General features: G+C 35.1%; 1 protein-coding gene across 3 annotated transcripts in view; it reads left to right on the forward strand.

Moving 5' to 3' along the window:
- Positions 1–18,728, forward strand: part of ADK (adenosine kinase) — a 594,334-nt gene that overhangs the window by 463,188 nt on the left and 112,418 nt on the right. For all 3 annotated transcript variants that reach the window (XM_037055967.1, XM_037055969.1, XM_037055968.1), the window contains one exon: positions 10,403–10,517. In XM_037055967.1, coding sequence (XP_036911862.1) covers positions 10,403–10,517 — 115 coding nt within the window. The remainder of the gene's footprint in view (positions 1–10,402; positions 10,518–18,728) is intronic.

An 18,728-nucleotide genomic window follows, 5' to 3' on the forward strand; every position in this document is an offset into this window, starting at 1 on the left:
AGTGAGCATGTGGCATAGTGTCCTATTCTCGGCATCCCATGAAAAAACTGTCCAGGGAGGAAACTTTGCCTTAGGAAACCTGATTGTGGGGAAGTACAGTAGTTTATGAGGAGTTCTTGTTGTTTCTTTGTTTTACTGTGTGTATCTCACAGATACAGGGGTTGAGTCAAATGTGGAAGGAATGAAGATTTCCAAGTATTTGTTTATCTAATTTAAATTTTGCTTTGTAATTTTTCGAACTGGCAATTTATATACAAGATTAAATGTAGTCAGGGGACTATTCAACTTAAAAGTGAAATGTTTTAATCATGAGAATATTAGTAAATGTTTTCAGTCATGTTTTAAAGTTTCACTGTTAAATTTTAATATCAACAATTGATATTCTCTTTTGTTACATCAAAATTCTCCAATGAAAGTTTATGGAACATAAATTTATATCCTATTTTCTGTGCTAACATAAATATATTTTGGTTCTAGAAAATAAAGTTTTGTAGATGCTTAGAAATACAACACTACACAACAAATGATCATGATTCTTCAGTACCTAGATAATACTGTTTTAAAAATAGTTTATTAAGGCTGACTAATTTATACTTTTATTGTCCCCTTGAGCTATATGCTTTGATCATGCCTGGTTTAAATTAAATCCTAGCAACAAACTACTTCTTCTGTGTTTTTTTTAATTAACCAGCACCAAATTAACCTTTCCATTAGTTTTTACTTTTTGATTCTAGAAATTTTTTTACCATAAATCTGCAATAATTAATTACAGCATGTAAACCGAGTGATGATGTTTGTAATGGTATACCTTATTACCTCCTGACATAGAAAAACTGCTCTGTTGATCCTGACAGTGATATGTTAGATTAAACAAAGCACCCAGTGTCTTCATGTGTTCCTTCCTGGGCTCTCTAAAATATCAGAAGCCTTGCAGAGTATATGAAAGCCATGAATACAGTAACCTTAAGTAAGTATTTTCAATAAAATATTAAGGGATGCTATCTAGAAAAATATAATGATTTTAAAATGTCATTAATTTTTTTTAGTTCATTGCACAATAATATGAAAACATATGTTTAAAATGTGGCATTTTTAAGGAATCAAGTAAAAATAAATCACTTTATCTTAACAGTTTAATGTCTATGGAAATATGTCCGTGCTCTCTAATGTAGTGTGACAAACTAGACAAAGTCTGCATTTTTCACTTCCAACTTTAACTTTACCTCTAAATTTGGGGCATGCATGAGAGGAGAGAATGAAAAACATTAAAAAGAAAGGAAAAGTGACTATTTTTTTCTTCCCACCAGCTCTGCTGTCCTACCCCTGTTTTCTGTTATAAATCCCAATCAGTTTCCAAAGCCACAGAGTATTGCCACTGGTGATCTGTCTCCTAACTGACCAATCCGAACACCCCTAAAAATAACCAGTGTTTATTCATCAGGAAGTGTCCTCAGTGGCATTGTTTATGATATTCTGGTTATCTTCTCTGCAAATTTTACATAATCATTCTTTTTAAGATAAAAATCTTTACACTTTAAAATGAGCTGGGCAGTTTTCAGTAAAAAGAGGCAGCTTATGAGGAGGGCACTGGAGAAAGATAAAAACTGAAGCTGGGCAGAGCACAAAGCAGAAGAGAGGAGATATATATGAAAATCACATAGTACCTGATTTAAATGACAGACCTGCTAAGAATTTAAAATGACAATTCTTCAGGTAAAAAGTTTTATTATTCTTGAAAATCAGTGTAGACTGCAAAGTGTTTTTAAATCTACCTTATCTTGAGCTAAACTGATTAAAGGTTTGTATTTTGAGAACCTACTTAAAAATAAGGTACTTAAAAGCATGTTTTATTATGAAGAATTTTAAAAGCTGTATTGAAAATTGATTTAAAGTGCAGAAAATACCTCCAAAACTTAAATACAAATATTCTTTGTGTTGATATTTCCATTCTTCATACAACAGAATATGTGCCAAATGATAAAGAAAATTTATACCTTTTCTTCTGGCTCATTCACTTATTTTTACTCCAAGAAACAAATTTTAATTTCCTTCTTTATATGTCCGCAATAGAATACTTCTCACACAGAGGCAACAAAGCAATTCTTTTCCCTTTTCCAGCTTTCCCCACAGCCCTGACTCTACCCTGAGGATTGCAGGCTTGTAGACTTTCTCTGACCAATAGTAACTCTATCATCTTACACCTGAGAGAAGAAAGTGCTGAACTGTGCAATCTAGTATGGCATCCACTAGCTACATGTGGTTATTTAAATTAAAATTAAGTAAAATTTAAAATTCAGTTTCTCAGTCTCACTGGGCACTTTGCAAGTGAGACTACTGTATTGGACAGTAGTTATAAAACGTAAAACTACTGTCCAACAGCAGTTATATATATCATCACAGAGAGTTCCATTGATCAACACTGGATAGAGCGTCCACAGAAGGTGTTCAGGAGGTCTAAATAACCAAAGAATTCTTCAGGGTTCTTCTAAGATCCCTGTGTTCCTCACAAGTGTAAAGAATACAGTAGATATCACCCAGAGTTTCTGAAAATAAGACACTAATTCAAGTCCTGCTGGCTAAAAGACAATGATGCCACTTTCCTAAGGTGACTGATAGAACCCTAAAAAGAGGACAGTTTTAAAACAGATTAAGGGGAAGAGATAAGATGATCTAATTATCTTTATTTAACCATTTACTCATTCAACAGATATTTACTGAGCACTAGCTATGTGCCCACCACTTTGATAAACCCTGAAGACAAGATAGAAATGATCAGAGTGTGGTGTGAAAAAGAACGTGGCAGGGGTTTCTATTTTAAATGAGAGGGTTATGGAATAACCCTGAGAAAGTAAAACTTGAAAAATACAATTATTTAGCCACAACACGAAAAAAGCAAAACAAAACAAACAAGGAAACGCATTTCAAAGAGAGGGAACAAGGGTACAGAAGCTCCTGAAACAAGGAGGAGCACTGCGCACGCCCAGAACTGACCGAAGGGTCAGCATCACTGAGCATAGCGAGTGAGGAGGGAAGGAAGTATAAGGCTAGAGAGTGAGTGACACATGGCACGAACACCATAATTATTACGGGAATTTCTGTCTGGAAAACAAGACAGAATACAGCACGGTTAAGTGAGGCAATGTGTGGGGACACCACAATTGGTATTCTCTAGGAGTAGGTAGATTGCAATAAAATTGTTAACATTTGCATCACCAGCTTGTTAAAAATAGAATGAAGAAAGTATATTCTTTAATTTGGAAGACAATGCTAAATTTCAGGTGTTCATGTGATCACTAGTTACAAGCATAATTTCACATTTATAAAATACTTCATATTTTACAAAGACTTTTCTTACATTTCATTAATACGTTTAATATTCACACAAATTGATAGGTAGGATTGCCCTACCTATCAATTCAACAGGTACAATATAGACTACATGACTTGTACAAGGTCACACAGCTAATCCATAATGGAGCGGGAACCACAGCCCGGCTCTCTTAAGTTCGGTACTCTTTATCGTATAAATTATACATCTTCCTCTCTCACATTCTTATGATTTGGAAAAGATTAGATTTCCAAATGACCTTGAAAAATGAGAAATATCCTGAAATTCAAAAAATGAAATTTGCGGACTTCTGCCAAGATGGAGGTGTAGGTGGAAACACTGTGCCTTCTCCCACAACCAAGTTTAAAGACAACAAAGTTTTAGTAAACAAAAACACAGCCAAAACACAGAAAATTGAACTATACAGAAGTCCAACAACAACAAACCATTCAGCCTGACCAGTCAGAGGAGCCGAACCAGTAGTGGAGCTGGGTCGGGCAAGGAGGATCCTCCAACGCAGGTGCGCAGGCGGCAGTTGGTGGATCCCAGGTGTGGGGTAGCAACGGGTGGACCCAGTGAGGGCACAAGGCGGCCAGCTGACTTCGATCACACATTTGCAAGCAGATAAAGCAGCAAAGGAGTGAGCAGTGAGACAGACCACGCAGGCCCCAGCGACGAGAAGCAGCAGAGGGGACCACCATTGCCCCTCTCTGACCCCAACCCCACATACAGTGTCACAACCCAGCAACTGAGTTGCCCCACCCTGGTGAACATCTAGGGCTCCTCTCCTCATATATAACAAGCACGAACAGTCCAAAATATGGCTCAAGAACTCAAAGCCCCAGAGCCGATAACTCTAAGCAACCAAGAAATAGCCAACCTCTCAGATGCACAGTTCAATGCACTGGTGATCAGGATGCTCACAGAACTGGTTGATTTTAGCCACAAATTAGAGGCACATATTAAGGCTAAACTAATTGAAATGAAGGGAAATGCACAGGAAACCAATAGTGATGGAAAGGAAACTGGGATTCAAATCAAGGGAGTGGATCAGAAGGAAGAAAAAAATGACCAAACAGAAAAAAAGAAAGTAACACGAATTCAAAAAAATGAGGAGAGGCTTAGGAACCTCCAGGACATCTTTAAACATTCCAACATCCGAATTATAGGGTTACCAGAAGGGGAAGAGGAACAGCCACGAGTGGAAAACTTATTTGAACAAATAATAAAGGAGAACTTCCCCAGTCTGGAAAAGGAAATAGACTTCTAGGAAGTCCAGGAAGCTCAGAGAGTCCCAAAGAAGTTGGACCCAAGAAGGAACACACCAAGGTACATCATCATTACATTAGCCAAGATTAAAATGAAGGAGAGAATCCTAGAAGCAGCAAGAGATAAGGGGACAGTCACCTACAAAGGAGTACCCATCAGACTGTCATCGGATTTCTCAAAAGAGACCTTTCAGGCAAGAAGGGGCTGGAAAGAAGTATTCCAAGTCATGAAATCCAAAGACCTACATCCAAGATTGCTCTATCCAGCAAAGCTTTTATTTAGAATGGAAGGACAGATTAAGTGCTTCTCAGATAAGGTCAAGTTCAAGGAGTTCATCATCACCAAGCCCTTATATGAAATGTTAAAGGGACTTATCTAAGAAAAAGAAGATAAAAAAGATGAACAGTGAAAGGACAGCAAACTCACAGTTACTAACAACCACACCTAAAACAAAAGCAAACTAAGAGGACAGCTAGATCAGGAGTGGAACCACAGAAATGAAGATCATATGGAGGGTTAGCAACAGGGAAGTGGTAAGAGGAGAAGGGGGGAGAAGGTACTGAAAATAGATAGGATAGATAGTAGGTAGAAAATAGACAGGGGCAAGGGCAAGAATAGAATGGGAAATACAGAATCTAAAGAACTTGAGACATGGGGACATAAACTAAAGGTGGGGAATGGTCAGGGAGGGGGTGTACAGGGTGGAGGGGAAAGAAGGGGTGAAATAGAACAATTGTAATGACATAATCAATAAAATATATTTTTAAAAAATTAAATGCAAATATTTTTTTAAATGACAGAACAAATGAAAGATACCCAAAGTGAAATAAAGCAAAATATTCAAGGAACCAACAGTGACAGGAAGGAAACCAGCAATAATTTAGAACAAAAGGAAAAATAAGCATCCAACTGGATCAGAATGAAGAAACAAGAATCCAAAAAAATGAAGAGAGGCTGAGGATTCTCTAGGACAACCTGAAACATTCCAATATCCAAATTATAGGCTCGCCAGAAGGAGAAAAACAACAGCAATAAATTGAAAACGTATTTGAACAAATAATGAAGGAGAACTTCTCCAACTTGGTGAAGGAAATAGACTTCCAGGAAATCCATGAAGCCCAGAGAGTGCTGGGAACACACTAAGGCACATCACCATTAAGTTACCCAAGATTAAAGATAAAGAGAAAATCTTAAAAGCAGTAAAAGAAAAGGAGACAGTTACCTATGAAGGAGTTCCTATAAGCCTGTCAGCTGATTTCTCAAAAGAGACCTTACAGGCAAGAAGGGGCTGGAAAGAAGTATTCGAAGTCATAAAAGCCAAAGACCTACAACCAAGATTGCTCTATCCAGCAAAGCTTTCATTTAGAATGGAAGGACAGATTAAGTGCTTCTCAGATAAGATCAAATTCAAGGAGTTCATCATCACCAAGCCCTTCTTATATGAAATGTTAAAGGGACTTATCTAAGAAAAAGAAGATAAAAAAGATGAACAGTGAAAGGACAGCAAACTCACAGTTACTAACAACCACACCTAAAACAAAAGCAAACTAAGAGGACAGCTAGATCAGGAGTGGAACCACAGAAATGAAGATCACATGGAGGGTTAACAACAGGGAAGTGGTAAGAGGAGAAGGGGGGAGAAGGTACTGAAAATAGATAGGATAGATAGTAGGTAGAAAATAGACAGGGGAAGGGCAAGAATAGTATGGGAAATATAGAATCTAAAGAACTTGTGACACATGGACACAAACTAAAGGGGGGATGGTGGGGGAGGGGTGTGCAGGGTGGAGGGGAATGAAGGGGTGAAATAGAACAATTGTAATGGCATAATGAATAAAATATTTTTAAATGAAATTTACTAGGCTAAAATACAAGGCAGAATAATTAAGAAAAATAACAAACTTAAATACCAAATCAGCAATGATTTTTTAATGTGGCAGAAAAATTATTTAGGATAAACATGCTATAGTTTTGTGACAAGAGAAAACACATTGGTGAAATTCATAGAAGTAGTATAATCTGTGCATAGCATAGAACAGGGGTTAAATGTTTAATCACTGGAGCCACGCTCTGTAGATGCTAGACATAACTTCCCCATGGAGTATCCTTATGGCCTGAGGAAGTCACTTAACTTTTCTGTAAAATCTTGAGGCCTGTTTTAGAGATTTGGAAGGCAACTTCACGATGTGACAGTTTTGGAGAGTATTAAAATGATTGTTACTAGAGGTAAGAAATTAATATTTATTAAGCACTTAGCATGTACTGAATATTGCATTAACCTCTTTCACTTGTTTTATCCTCACAACAGTCATTTTTAACTTTTTATTTTGAAATCATTTTAGACTGGGATTTTACAAAAAATAGTAGAGTTCCCAGGCACCTTTTTTTCAGCTTCTCCTAATCTTTTTTTTTTATTTTAAAGATTTTATTTATTTATTTATTTATTTTTAGAGGGGAAGGAAAGAGGGAGAGAAACATCAATGTATGGTTGCCTTTTGTGCGTCCCCTGCTGGTAGTTAGCCTGCAAGGAACCGGCCTGCAACCCAGGCATGTGCCCTGACTGGGAATCAAACCTCGATCGTCTGGTTCACAGGCCTGTGCTCAATCCACTGAGCTGGGCCAGCCAGGGCAGCTTCTCCTAATCTTAACACCTTACATAACCAAGGTGCAGCGATCAACCCCAGGAAATTAACATTGGTACAGTCCAATAACTGAACTTCAGTCTTTATTCTGATTTCACCAGTTTGTCCTCTAATTTCCTTTTTCTGTTCCAGAACCTAATTCAGGATCACACATTGCATTTACCTGTCATGTCTCCTTAGTCTCTTCCTTTCTGTGATAGTTTCTAACTCTTTCCTCATTAATGTCTCGGTACTTTTGAAGGGTGTTTGTCAGTCATTGTGTAGATGTCCCTTAATTTGGGTTTTTCTGATACTTTCTCAAAATTAAGTAGAGATTATGGATTTTTGCCAGAAATATCATTGAAGTGATGTGCCCTTCTCAGTGCATCATATCAGGGACGTACACAATGTCCCGGTGTCTTCATGTTGGCGATGTTAACCTTGATCGTTGTGTGATGGTGGTGTTTGCAGTTTATCCTCTGTAAAGTTGCTTTTTTCCCATTGCAGTTAATAAATGTTTTGGGACTATGCAAATACACCATTTTGCCTACTAATTTTAGTATTGCTAAATTTGATCACCAGGGTAAACTAATAGTCTGTCAGCTTTCTCCACTATAACATTACTATTTTTCCTTATGTTATGAATAAGTATCTTAAGGGGAGATACTATGAGAATATGCAAATATCCTCATTGTCTCCAAGTTTTTACCCACTAATTATAGCATACTTTTCTCCCAACTTCTTCTACCATAAATATTTTTTTAATATTGTACAGAGAGATTTATTTAGCTGCTCAAGGCGCACAAATCCAGGTGTATCATACTCTAAATTCCTTGTAATTTCATCGTTCTGTTAGGATATGTCAGCCTGAGTATCAAGGAGAAGAAGAATCTACTGGCTCACAGCATAGTGAGAAATATGTGTATACAGCTTTGGAAATACAAAATTAAGGTTTTAAGAAATATCTTTATACTAGAGGGGGATCAACTTCTGAGGGCAAAGCTTTGGCTCCTCAAGGCACAGTGAGAGATTGCGTTTTGGTGCTCCCGGCCGTTCTCCCAGAGAAACAAAGGGATTTTGTTGGAATTGTGGGTGTGGATGGATACAAATAGAATGAAGTGTAACCATCTGTAAAGATTTGTGTCTTATATTTGGAAAGTTAATTTCAGTCTCAAATTGCCAGTTTTATAAGATCTAATTTGGAACATAAGAAAGGTTTCTTTAAGTTAGCAAAGCTTTTTTAAAAAATATACATCGTCCCACAGGATTGGTAGAAGACAGTTGTAATCTCATTCTTAATTTATTTCTCATACCACCTTGAAGAAAGACCTCTACTTAAAAAACATCCAGGACATGTGTAAGATGCTGTTCCCAAGATGATAAAGTGAATCTATTCCTGGAGTTTGCCTCTTATCTTTACTAAATATGAACTGTACTCAATCATAAGCAAAAATACTACGGTAGTAAAATATGTATGGTAAAGCAATTGGGAGAATATATGTGAGTCATTTTAATTAAATGTGTAGATTTATTTGAGAGTGTGAAGACATTGCTAAGTAGCTTTTTTCTTTTGTTCTTTTCAGCTGTTACTAATCATTTCTTTGTTTTGTTTTTTTGCTTGTTTGTTTGTCTGGGAGTTTTTTTGCTAGTCATTTGTAATAGTCTTTCCCCAAAACTGAGAGTATTCCTTTTCTCATCTTATCTGACTTCAAGCCTAGTTCTGTTCTAAAATGAGCAACCAGAAGTGAAACAGTCAGCATGTTTGAAAGGTCAGCAGCATTGTTATACCTCAAGTGGCACTTCTTTTCAGAAACAGCACTCCTTTGGTATTATCATGTTAGGTATAATAGAAGCGTACATTCTTATATCAGCTAGAATTTCTTAAGTATTTAGGGAACAAACAATGTTACTAAAGCTTATCATACCTTTAAAAATGTCATGGTTTCACCCAGGCCTGTGTGGCTCAGTTGGTTGGAGCATTGTTCTATAACTGAAGGTTTGTGGGTTCAATTCCCAGTCAGTGCACTTTCTTAGGTTGAGGGTTCAGTCCCTGGTCTGGACGTGTACAATCCCCAGTCTGGGTGTGGGTGGGAAGCAACGAATCAATGCTTCTCTTTCACATGGATGTTTCTCTCTCTCCCTTTCACGTTCTCTAAAAATCAATGAAAAAGTGTCCTCAGGTGAGAATAAGAAAAAATTTTAAAAAATTAAAATGTCATAGTTTCTGATGTTATTTATAACCATTATGACTTGACTGCCTTGCTTACCTAAATCTCTCCATCTGTGTATCCTAATTAACTTCTTTTATGCCACTCAAATATATTTTCCCTCTGGTTTTGTTTGTCCCTCCATAACTGTTTGAAACTTTGCACAGTGATAGAGTACTAATCAGCAAACACAAACTGTGGGCTGTTTAGAGGCCCACTGAGTTCAGACATGAATTTTTTAATTATCTAGAATTCTTGAAAGCATGATTCTAAAACTCCTGCATATAGCTCAAGGGTTACATTTCAAGTCAAGAGCATTTAAGATATAAAACTTCCTAGCCTGTGTGATACAAAATATAGCATCAGGGTTTCTAGAATTAATTTGCAATTTTTTAAACTTTATCTTTTTAAAGAAAATCTGTAGGAAACAGCATCTCATTTTAGTTCTTTGAAAAACAATGGCATTATAGTAACTATTTCCAAAGTCAGCGTAATTATTCTCTATACACCCCTAAGATAATTTAATATTCTTCTTTCTATAAATTTTTATGGGAAATTTGAAAATTGATTAGATATTTGCTGATATTAGGGATTCTTATTTATTTTTTATATATGATAATGTTATTTGGTTATATTTAAGTTGTTGTCTTTCAGAGATACATACTAAAACGTTTATAGATGACATTACATAGTATCTGGGATTTATTTTAGAATAATATGAAAGACGGATGAGTGAGGGTGTAGATGAAATAAGATTCATCGTAAATTTAAGATGGTTAGAGTTTGACAGTTGCCTCCTTGGAGGTTATTGTACTATAATATTTACTTTTTATGTGGTTAAATTTTTTAAATGGTGACTTTTAATAGATGTTCAAGTCTCTTTTATTTTAAACATAAGAAGCTGAATTCTCAGTCTACTAATAAAGCTTTGTTCTACTGTACTGGTTATGAGAATTTTTCTTCCTTTCTATTAATAGACTGAAGACATTAAAGAGATAGCCAGAAAGACACAAGCTCTGCCAAAGATGAACTCGAAGAGGCAACGAGTCGTGGTTTTCACCCAGGGGAGTGATGACACTATAATGGCTACAGGTACATGTGCAAACTGTGTGAGAAAACCACTGTTATGGACACTGGTCATTTATAAAAACAAATTCTGTATTCTCTCTAATTTATTTAAAACAGTGTACTTCTTTTCATCACTTTAATTAATTTTGCTTTCTCACACACACACACACACACACATACTTCTTCTGGTAACCTTGTGAGTTCAAGGTTTTTTAGATTCTACATTCAACTGAAATCATATGTTGTCTTTCTTTCTAACTTATTTCACTTAGCATACTGCCCTCAAGGTTTATTCATATTGTTACAAGTGGAAGGGTTTCCTTCTTTTTATGGCTGAATGTTATTATATATGTAGCACATGCATATATGTTATGTGCCACACACATGCATTGTATATAAATACATGTTACAGGTGTGTGATACATATATGCAATGTATTGCATCTATGTGTCATGCATACATGTGGTGTGTGTGTGTATATATATATATATATATTATGTGTACATATGTAACATTTTCTTTATCCATTAATCATCAAATGGACTACTTAGGTTATTTCCAAGCATGTCCTGGCTATTGTAAATAATGCTGCAGGGAACACAAGGATGTGCGTATCATTCTGAGTTAGTGTTTTCATTTCCTTCAAATGAATACCCAGGAGTAGAATTGCTGTCATATGGTAGTTTTATTTTTAAATTTTTGAGGAAACCCCATACTGTTTTCCATAGTTTCTCACTAATTTACATTTCTGTCAACACTGCACAAGGCTTCCTTTTTCTCCACACATGTCCTTTGCCAACATGTATATCTTGTCTTTTTGATAATAGCCAATCTAACAGGTGTGAGGTAATATCTCGTTTTGGTTTTGACATGCGTTTCCCCGATGATTGATGATGTTAAGCACCTTTTCATGTGTATGTCTCCTTTGGAGAAATATCCATTCAGCTCTTTTGGATTATTTTTTGTTGTTGTTTTGTTTTTTGCAGTTTTTTGTCTTCTTTTTTGCTTTCAAGTTGTATGAGTTCTTTACATATCTTGGATATTAACCCCTTATCAGATAAATGATTTGCAAATATTCTCTCTCTCCCATCTCATAAGTTGCCTTTTCATTTGGCGATGGTTTCCTTTGTTGTACAGAAGTTTTTTCTTTTGTTTTAGTTTGATGTAGTCCCATTTGTTTATTTTTGCTTTTGTGGACTTTGCTTTTGGTGTCAATCCAAAAAATCATTGCCAAACCAGTATCAAGTAACTTGTCCCCTGTTTTCTTCTTAGAGTTTTATGGTTTCAGGCCTTACTTTCAAGTCTTTAATTCATTTTGAGGTAATTTTTGTGTATGTTATAAGGTGGTGGTTCACTTTCATTCTTTTACATGTGGCTGTCCAATTTTCCAAACACCATTCATTAAAGAGACTATAGTATCCCAACTGTATATTCATGATTCCTTTGTCATAAATTAATTGACCATATATGTCAGGGTTTAATTCTGGGCTTTCTGTTGTGCTTCATTGACCTATGTATCTGTCTGTTTTTATGCCAGTACCATACTGTTTTGAGTACTATATCTTTATAATAATGTTTAAAATCAGGAAGTATAATGCCTCCAGCTTTATTCTTCTTTCTCCAGATTGCTTTGGCAATTCTTGGTCTTTTGTGGTTCCATATAAAATTTAGGATTTTTTGGTTCTATTTCTGTTGAAAATATACTTCTTTTAGGTTTTTATTTTTATAAGTATATGTACCTCCTATCAGTAGAAAAAAATTATTTTCAAGAAGATAATTTATGAAATATCAGCTGAGTAAATCTGCCTTGATTTAATTTATTTACTTTGATATTTTGGAGATATTGTCAATCTAGAAAAGTCTTTTCTGAAAATAATACAATTAATTACCTTATACTTGTGCTACATTAAAATAAATTTATCCAACTATGAACAAATATAATTCAGATATAATTTACTTTCTCAGTTTTAAACTTGAAGAAGAAAACCTCACTTCTGTTTTTACACAGCTCTATGTTACAGCACTCACAGAAATAAAATAGGAATTTCAACAAATATTTTATTGATTAAAATTTCCAAATGATGCTACCTACTATTAAAACCAAAATCCAAACCTTCCAATTGTGTCTAACCTTTAAGATTAAAGTCAATCAATCAATTAATAATTATTATAAACAGTAGCAATTACTACTTTTGTATTTATTCAGTACTCTCTGAACACTGAAATTTCAGTGATGGTCCCTAAAGATCTAACTTGGAGAAAAGTTAATACACATCTATATATGAATACAGGAAATGTAGTTATACTTCTTAATTATCAACGCAGACTATATGTTTTATTGAGTCAGAGAAGGAAGTCGGTAAAGTTTGAAGAAATACTTTACAGTGGCTGTGAAGTAAATTTTTGTTGAAGTATATAAGCCTAAAAGAGGTAGAAGAAGAAATTGTTGTCAAATTTGGGGGAGTAGCAACCCTAGAATTAATCCATTCCAACTTTCTTATTTAAGAATTGTTGAAAGAAGATTCAGAGATTTACTTCAAAAAATACTTATTTCAAAATAATTCAGTGAGCAGTAACTAGTGAAGTAGAACTCTAGATGAAGTGAGATCCACTGTGAATTAGTAATTGTGGAAGGTGGGGGATGGCTGTATGGAGGGTGGTCACTGCAGTTACATCTACTTGTGTGTATGTTTAAAAGTTTCCATATTAAACACATAAAAAAACAGAAGGACATAAACATAAAAATTAATTTCTCAAACAAAATTTACAGATAATAAGTGATTTATTTTTCCAAGATACATTGATATTCTTGCTAAGCCTTGAATTCTGGGAAGTATTTTAAGGAAGAAGAGCAGTCTAGTCATGGAGGATCATGTGAGCAAAGGCACCACATCCTATATAATCTCTTATTATTGTGACAGGAATTTGTACAAGAGAGAAAAGAAATAAGTCATAAAAAGATATCCCTACATTTATAATGACTGTCTGAATTGCTGTCTTTCTATAGTATGTGGCCTATTCCTGTCAGCAGTGAACACCATTTGGAATAGTGAAAACCGTGCAGATTTCTTATAAGAATTGTCATACTGCCTTCAGATTCACAAAATGCTATTTGGTTGCTCTTTATGGAGACATTTATTTTACGGCTTTATTCCAGATATACATATTGTACAAGTGTCTTGTGAATTAGCAAAAATCTCCTAAAATTGAAACCTTCAAAATTAGCCTCCTTTGACTGTAACTGAATTTGTCAACTCATTTTGTTTTTTTATTAAATATATTAAACCATTCTTAGGAATACTAACCAGCAGGACTTTATTTGAGGAAAGACACTGGTAATCTTTGCTGTTTCTACTATATGAAAATGAACTTAAATTAGAGGATGTACTATATCTGCAATGCATGATAAATACAAGATGGATAGAGAATCTGTTCAGTGGTGTCAGCTACAAAAGCAAACATGATAAATGTTAATGCAGTTTTGAGCCCTGGGATAAGCTATTCAGTGCACAAGCATAGCTGAATCTCTTTGCTATGTTGTTATTCATGGCAGCCAAATAAATGTCAATAATAAAAGAGAATTAAAGATTTTCATTTCCCAGAGGCAATCCTCTAATACGGCTTGATCTTTCATTTCATTTGTAATTCGTTCTCATGTCAGGATGCAATCATTCGCTAGGCTCTGGGTGTCATGTTAAGTCATTTAATAATGATTAAGAACATAAAAATGCTTGGCCTGTGGGGCAATCCACAGAAGAGATGCCAATTTGTTATTGTTTTTCCTCCTTTCCTCTTGAATATGGATCAGCTTTTTCCCACCTCCTAGCATTAAAATACTAATGGAAGATAGTGAGGGAAAGTGTCCCTTAATTTACCATAAATGACATTCCAGAATGGCTAACACACTTATTAAAACACTAATTAGGAATTATTGTTCTTTAAACCTCACTCTGTAGAGTATTTTTACATGATCACTGCTAAGTTTGTGGTATTTAACAATAATATAACAAAATCAGGTTCATTGGTATTTAATTCTAGCAACCTTTCTCCTTTTGAGATACAGTGTCTACATACCACTTTCTCTTATTTTATAAATGTAACATTTTTTTTAATTCCTCTATTCTAAGTTGCCTGTGAATCTAAAGTATCTTCTGCTTACCCTATTTTTGGGGGGGCACCTCTATTTCATTTGGGTATCCATCCTCTATCTCTATCCAGCTCAGTGGTTTTGTCACCTTGAGTCATTGTTTCATTGCTTACAGGCTGAGTTCCAAGCTTCTGCAGTTGGGGGCAGGGCAGGGGAGGGCACTGGAAAGTACTAATGGTAAGAAGTTGGAAATGAAGGACAGGAAAGAAAAGATGATTGCATTTATTTTGTTCCTTTTAATAAACACTTAATGAACTTGTTAGATATGATGGAAGTCACATCAAGGAAATCATTTCTTTGTTTATGCACTTTAGAAAAACTAAGACTACAGATTTTCATTACCTACTAGACGGCAGGTACTAATGAGGTCTTTGTGTAATACCTTATTAAGGATTGTGTTGAAAAAAGAAATATTTTATACATATGTAAGTGTTTATAGAAAGTTTAAATTTCTTCAAGTTTCTGTACTAAATATATTACTAAGGATTGGGAAAAGCAGCAGTAAGACTTCTATTCTAAATGGAAAATAATGTGTTTCATACACTGGCCCTTATGTGACCATGAAATGAGTCCAGTGAAGAATAAGTTGTAGACTTTTCTCAATACTTTTCCAGATTCTTTCTGGGCTGTTTGAGTTGTAATTTTGTTCTAAGGGAGATAATAGATTAGGTCAGAGGTTTTCAACTGGAAGACTGGTGCTATCCTATCAGAATCCCTTAGTGAGCTTTTGACAAATACAGCTCTGCCTTCATAAAAGCACCTTTCCCTCAGTTGGATACATCCTTATCAGGAGTATCTGAATGCACATCCTCAAGAAGAGGTATGAGAAGGAGGATGGTGGACTCTGGAAGGGGAGTGTAGGGTTGTGTATTTGTTGAGAAAGCTCGCTTACGTGATGTACTGATGCTGCCTTTGTGAAAACCATTGGATTAGGTGATCTGATAATATTGCCTCAAGTTCTGTGATCCCGTGGTATGATGGGAACATTTTATCAGCTAAGCATCTATCACTTCAATAAGTCAGGCCTTAGCGAATGTTTCTCCTTCTTGATCAATACAAGTATCAGGGACTCATCTGCTATGACAAGTAAACTACATATTACTTTAAGTAGTCTACTGCCTTTGAAGAGTTTGTAATTTAAGATAGTCAACATATAGTGTCCCTAGTCATTTCATTATAACTAAATGGGGTTTTTGAAATTACTTGTATTCATGTTACTAAGTCCTTAAAGAAACTTGACACCCTATTTGCTAGTTAAGTTTTCATATTCTTTGAAAACACTTAGTGCTGTATCAGATAATGTCAATTGTGATTTGCACTTCTGGTAGGAAAATTACAGAAAGTGTAATTAATAGGGAAATGCCAACTCTAAAGGAAAACAATCTCAGCAGCTGGAAAAATAGTGTCAGCACATCATCATGATTCCTACTTCCTAAAAAGACCATTATAAATCATTTTGAAAATGTTTACTGTAGTCAAACCAACTTTAAATGATGATCTTATTGACATAGGGTGTCAATGGTATGGATAGAATGAATTAAGTAGCATTCTTTGAGAATGTCTCTGTATGGCATTCCTAGAAAACAGTTCTTACCAGATGAGATTTTAAAGAACATATATTTCTTAATGATGAATATAAGCAACTTATAAGTTGAATATAAGTTAATGATTTATTAAGTAAGCAACTTATCAGTTGAATATGAGTTAGTCACTTATACGTGACTAATAAGTGAAAATCAAAATATTCCATATTAATATTAGAATTAATATTCCATATTTTGAGTTTTGTAACTGCAAAAGACAAAGTTATTTAATTAGCCAAGGGAATAAGATATGTGGGACTGCCACATTCTTAACTAGTAATATCTGTGGGCCATAGTTTGTATGGTTAAGTGATCTCAGGCCTGTCAAGAAATAAGACTTTCAACTCCCACCTTTTTATCAAAGCTAGAAAGCAAAATGGAAGACAGCCTACACTAGGTAAATGTTAGCTCTATTGTAGCATTTATTTCTGAAAGGACCCTTAAGTCAGATTTGTTGAGGTATAGATTACCTATACTAAAATGCACAGATATTTTACTAAATAGCAATGGACAACCACCATAATCAAAATGTAGAGCATCTTGTATAATTTGTGTTGAGGTGTAATGTCCATACAGAGTTGGTACAGCTTTCATTTAGTGAACACACCTTTGTCACTACCACCAGATCAAGAAATGGAACCCGTCTAGCACTTCAGAAGCGACCCCTTATGGCCTCCTCCTGTCATTACCCCCACCAAAGGTAACCATTATTTTAGCTTCCAGTACTAACAATTAGTTTTGTCTCTTTTTGAAATAAAATCACCCTATATACAGACCTTATACCTTGCTTTGTCCCCATCCGTTTTTAGTATTACCTTACTTTTGACAACGTAAGAAACTCTAGGTTCTTGTACCTCAGTCCTGGAATCAATCACTCCTTCAAGTAATCTCAGTTCCTTTTATTGACAGATGTTATTTAGAAACCCAGATCTGAATGCTAGGAATTCTCATAGTTATTGAGTGCCATTGCTTCTAGGCCCTCTTAGCAACAGATTGGCAATATATGTGTGTATAATAATAGCCTGTGCATACACACCCATCTGTGTTTATTTTTATCTCTATCTGTTTATACATTTAAATTTCCTGCATTCCAACTACTACCTTTGATTCCAGCAGAGTTCATTCTAGCCTTCACCCTTTCCCTATTTATAACTTCTTCCTGTGGTATTGACAGTTGTGCCTCTCATTATCTATATATTTACTTATTTCATCCTAAAGTATTTGGGAATTGCTTACCCATGCCCTTGTGAAAAACATTTTTTTTACTATAGTACAGTGTTTGTTTATATTTCTTTTTAGCCCTACAGTGTCTAGTCAGATAGTGTTATCCGATATAACTTTAGTTAGTTCTTTTATTTCATCCACTTCATTGTGGTTACATTATTCATTTGAATACAGTTAGATTTATTTGTTAGATCTTGAATTCTATTTTGGTTTCCTTTCATATCTGGATTGGGTTATTTTTCATAAGTAGAATTCACAATGGTGTCAATCAAGTTCTGTGTGTTTAGACAAATGCATAATGAGGTCATGTAACCACCACCATCGTTGTGATTCAGAATAGTTCTATTTTTCAGTTTCAGTTTTCCAATGTAGTGTTATTAACTTATACTCCCACCAGCAGCATATAGAATGGCTTTTTTTTTAAAGATTTTATTTATTTATGTATTTTTAGAGGGGAAGGAGAGAGGGAGAGAAGCATCAATGTATGGTTGCCTTTTGTGCATCCCCTGCTGGGAGTTGGCCTGCAGGGAACCAGCCTGTAACCCAGGCATGTGCCCTGACTGGGAATCAAACCGCGATCCTCTGGTTCGCAGGCCTGTGCTCAATCTACTGAGCTACACCAGCCAGGGCCTAGAATGGCTTTTATTGTTCCACATCTTCACCAGCATTTGCTGCAGTTCAGCGTCTAAATTGTAGCCATTTTGGTGAGTCTGTACTAGTATCTCATTGTGGTTTTAATTGGAATTTACCTGTTGTAATGAGATGGGGTACCTCTTCATTTGTTAATTAGCATTTGGACATTTTCTTTTGTAAAGTTTCTGTTGAAGTCTTTTGCTCATATCATATTGTCTTATTGATTTATAATTCCTTTTACTGTCTGTGTCAAGTTTTTTGTTAGATAAATGTATTGCAAATATACAACATCTGGTAGAAATAATGCCCATTTTTATTACAAAATCATAAGCATGTAATTCTATAAAATAACAATATCATATTAAACATGCCATATGATATTTTAGCTGAAATGTTCAAATTAAAACTATAAATTAGTTTCAAACTTTAATTTTGCCCTGTCTTAACCTGTTTTTTTTTTCTTTTTCTCTTTCATCCTGCTTCTTTTCTTTTTTTCTTTCCCTTTTTCATCTAAAATTTTGTATTTTTCCCTGTCTTAGCCTGGTTTTCATTCCTCATTCTTAGTAGTCCCTCTCCCTCTATCACCTCAAAAATCACTTCCCATTCCCCTAAACATCTCTTAAGCTTTTCTTTTTTCTCATGTATTCC

Source organism: Sturnira hondurensis, unplaced genomic scaffold, assembly GCF_014824575.4.
Source record: "Sturnira hondurensis isolate 20B ecotype Veracruz unplaced genomic scaffold, ASM1482457v3 Scaffold0008761, whole genome shotgun sequence".
NCBI lineage: Eukaryota > Metazoa > Chordata > Mammalia > Chiroptera > Phyllostomidae > Sturnira > Sturnira hondurensis.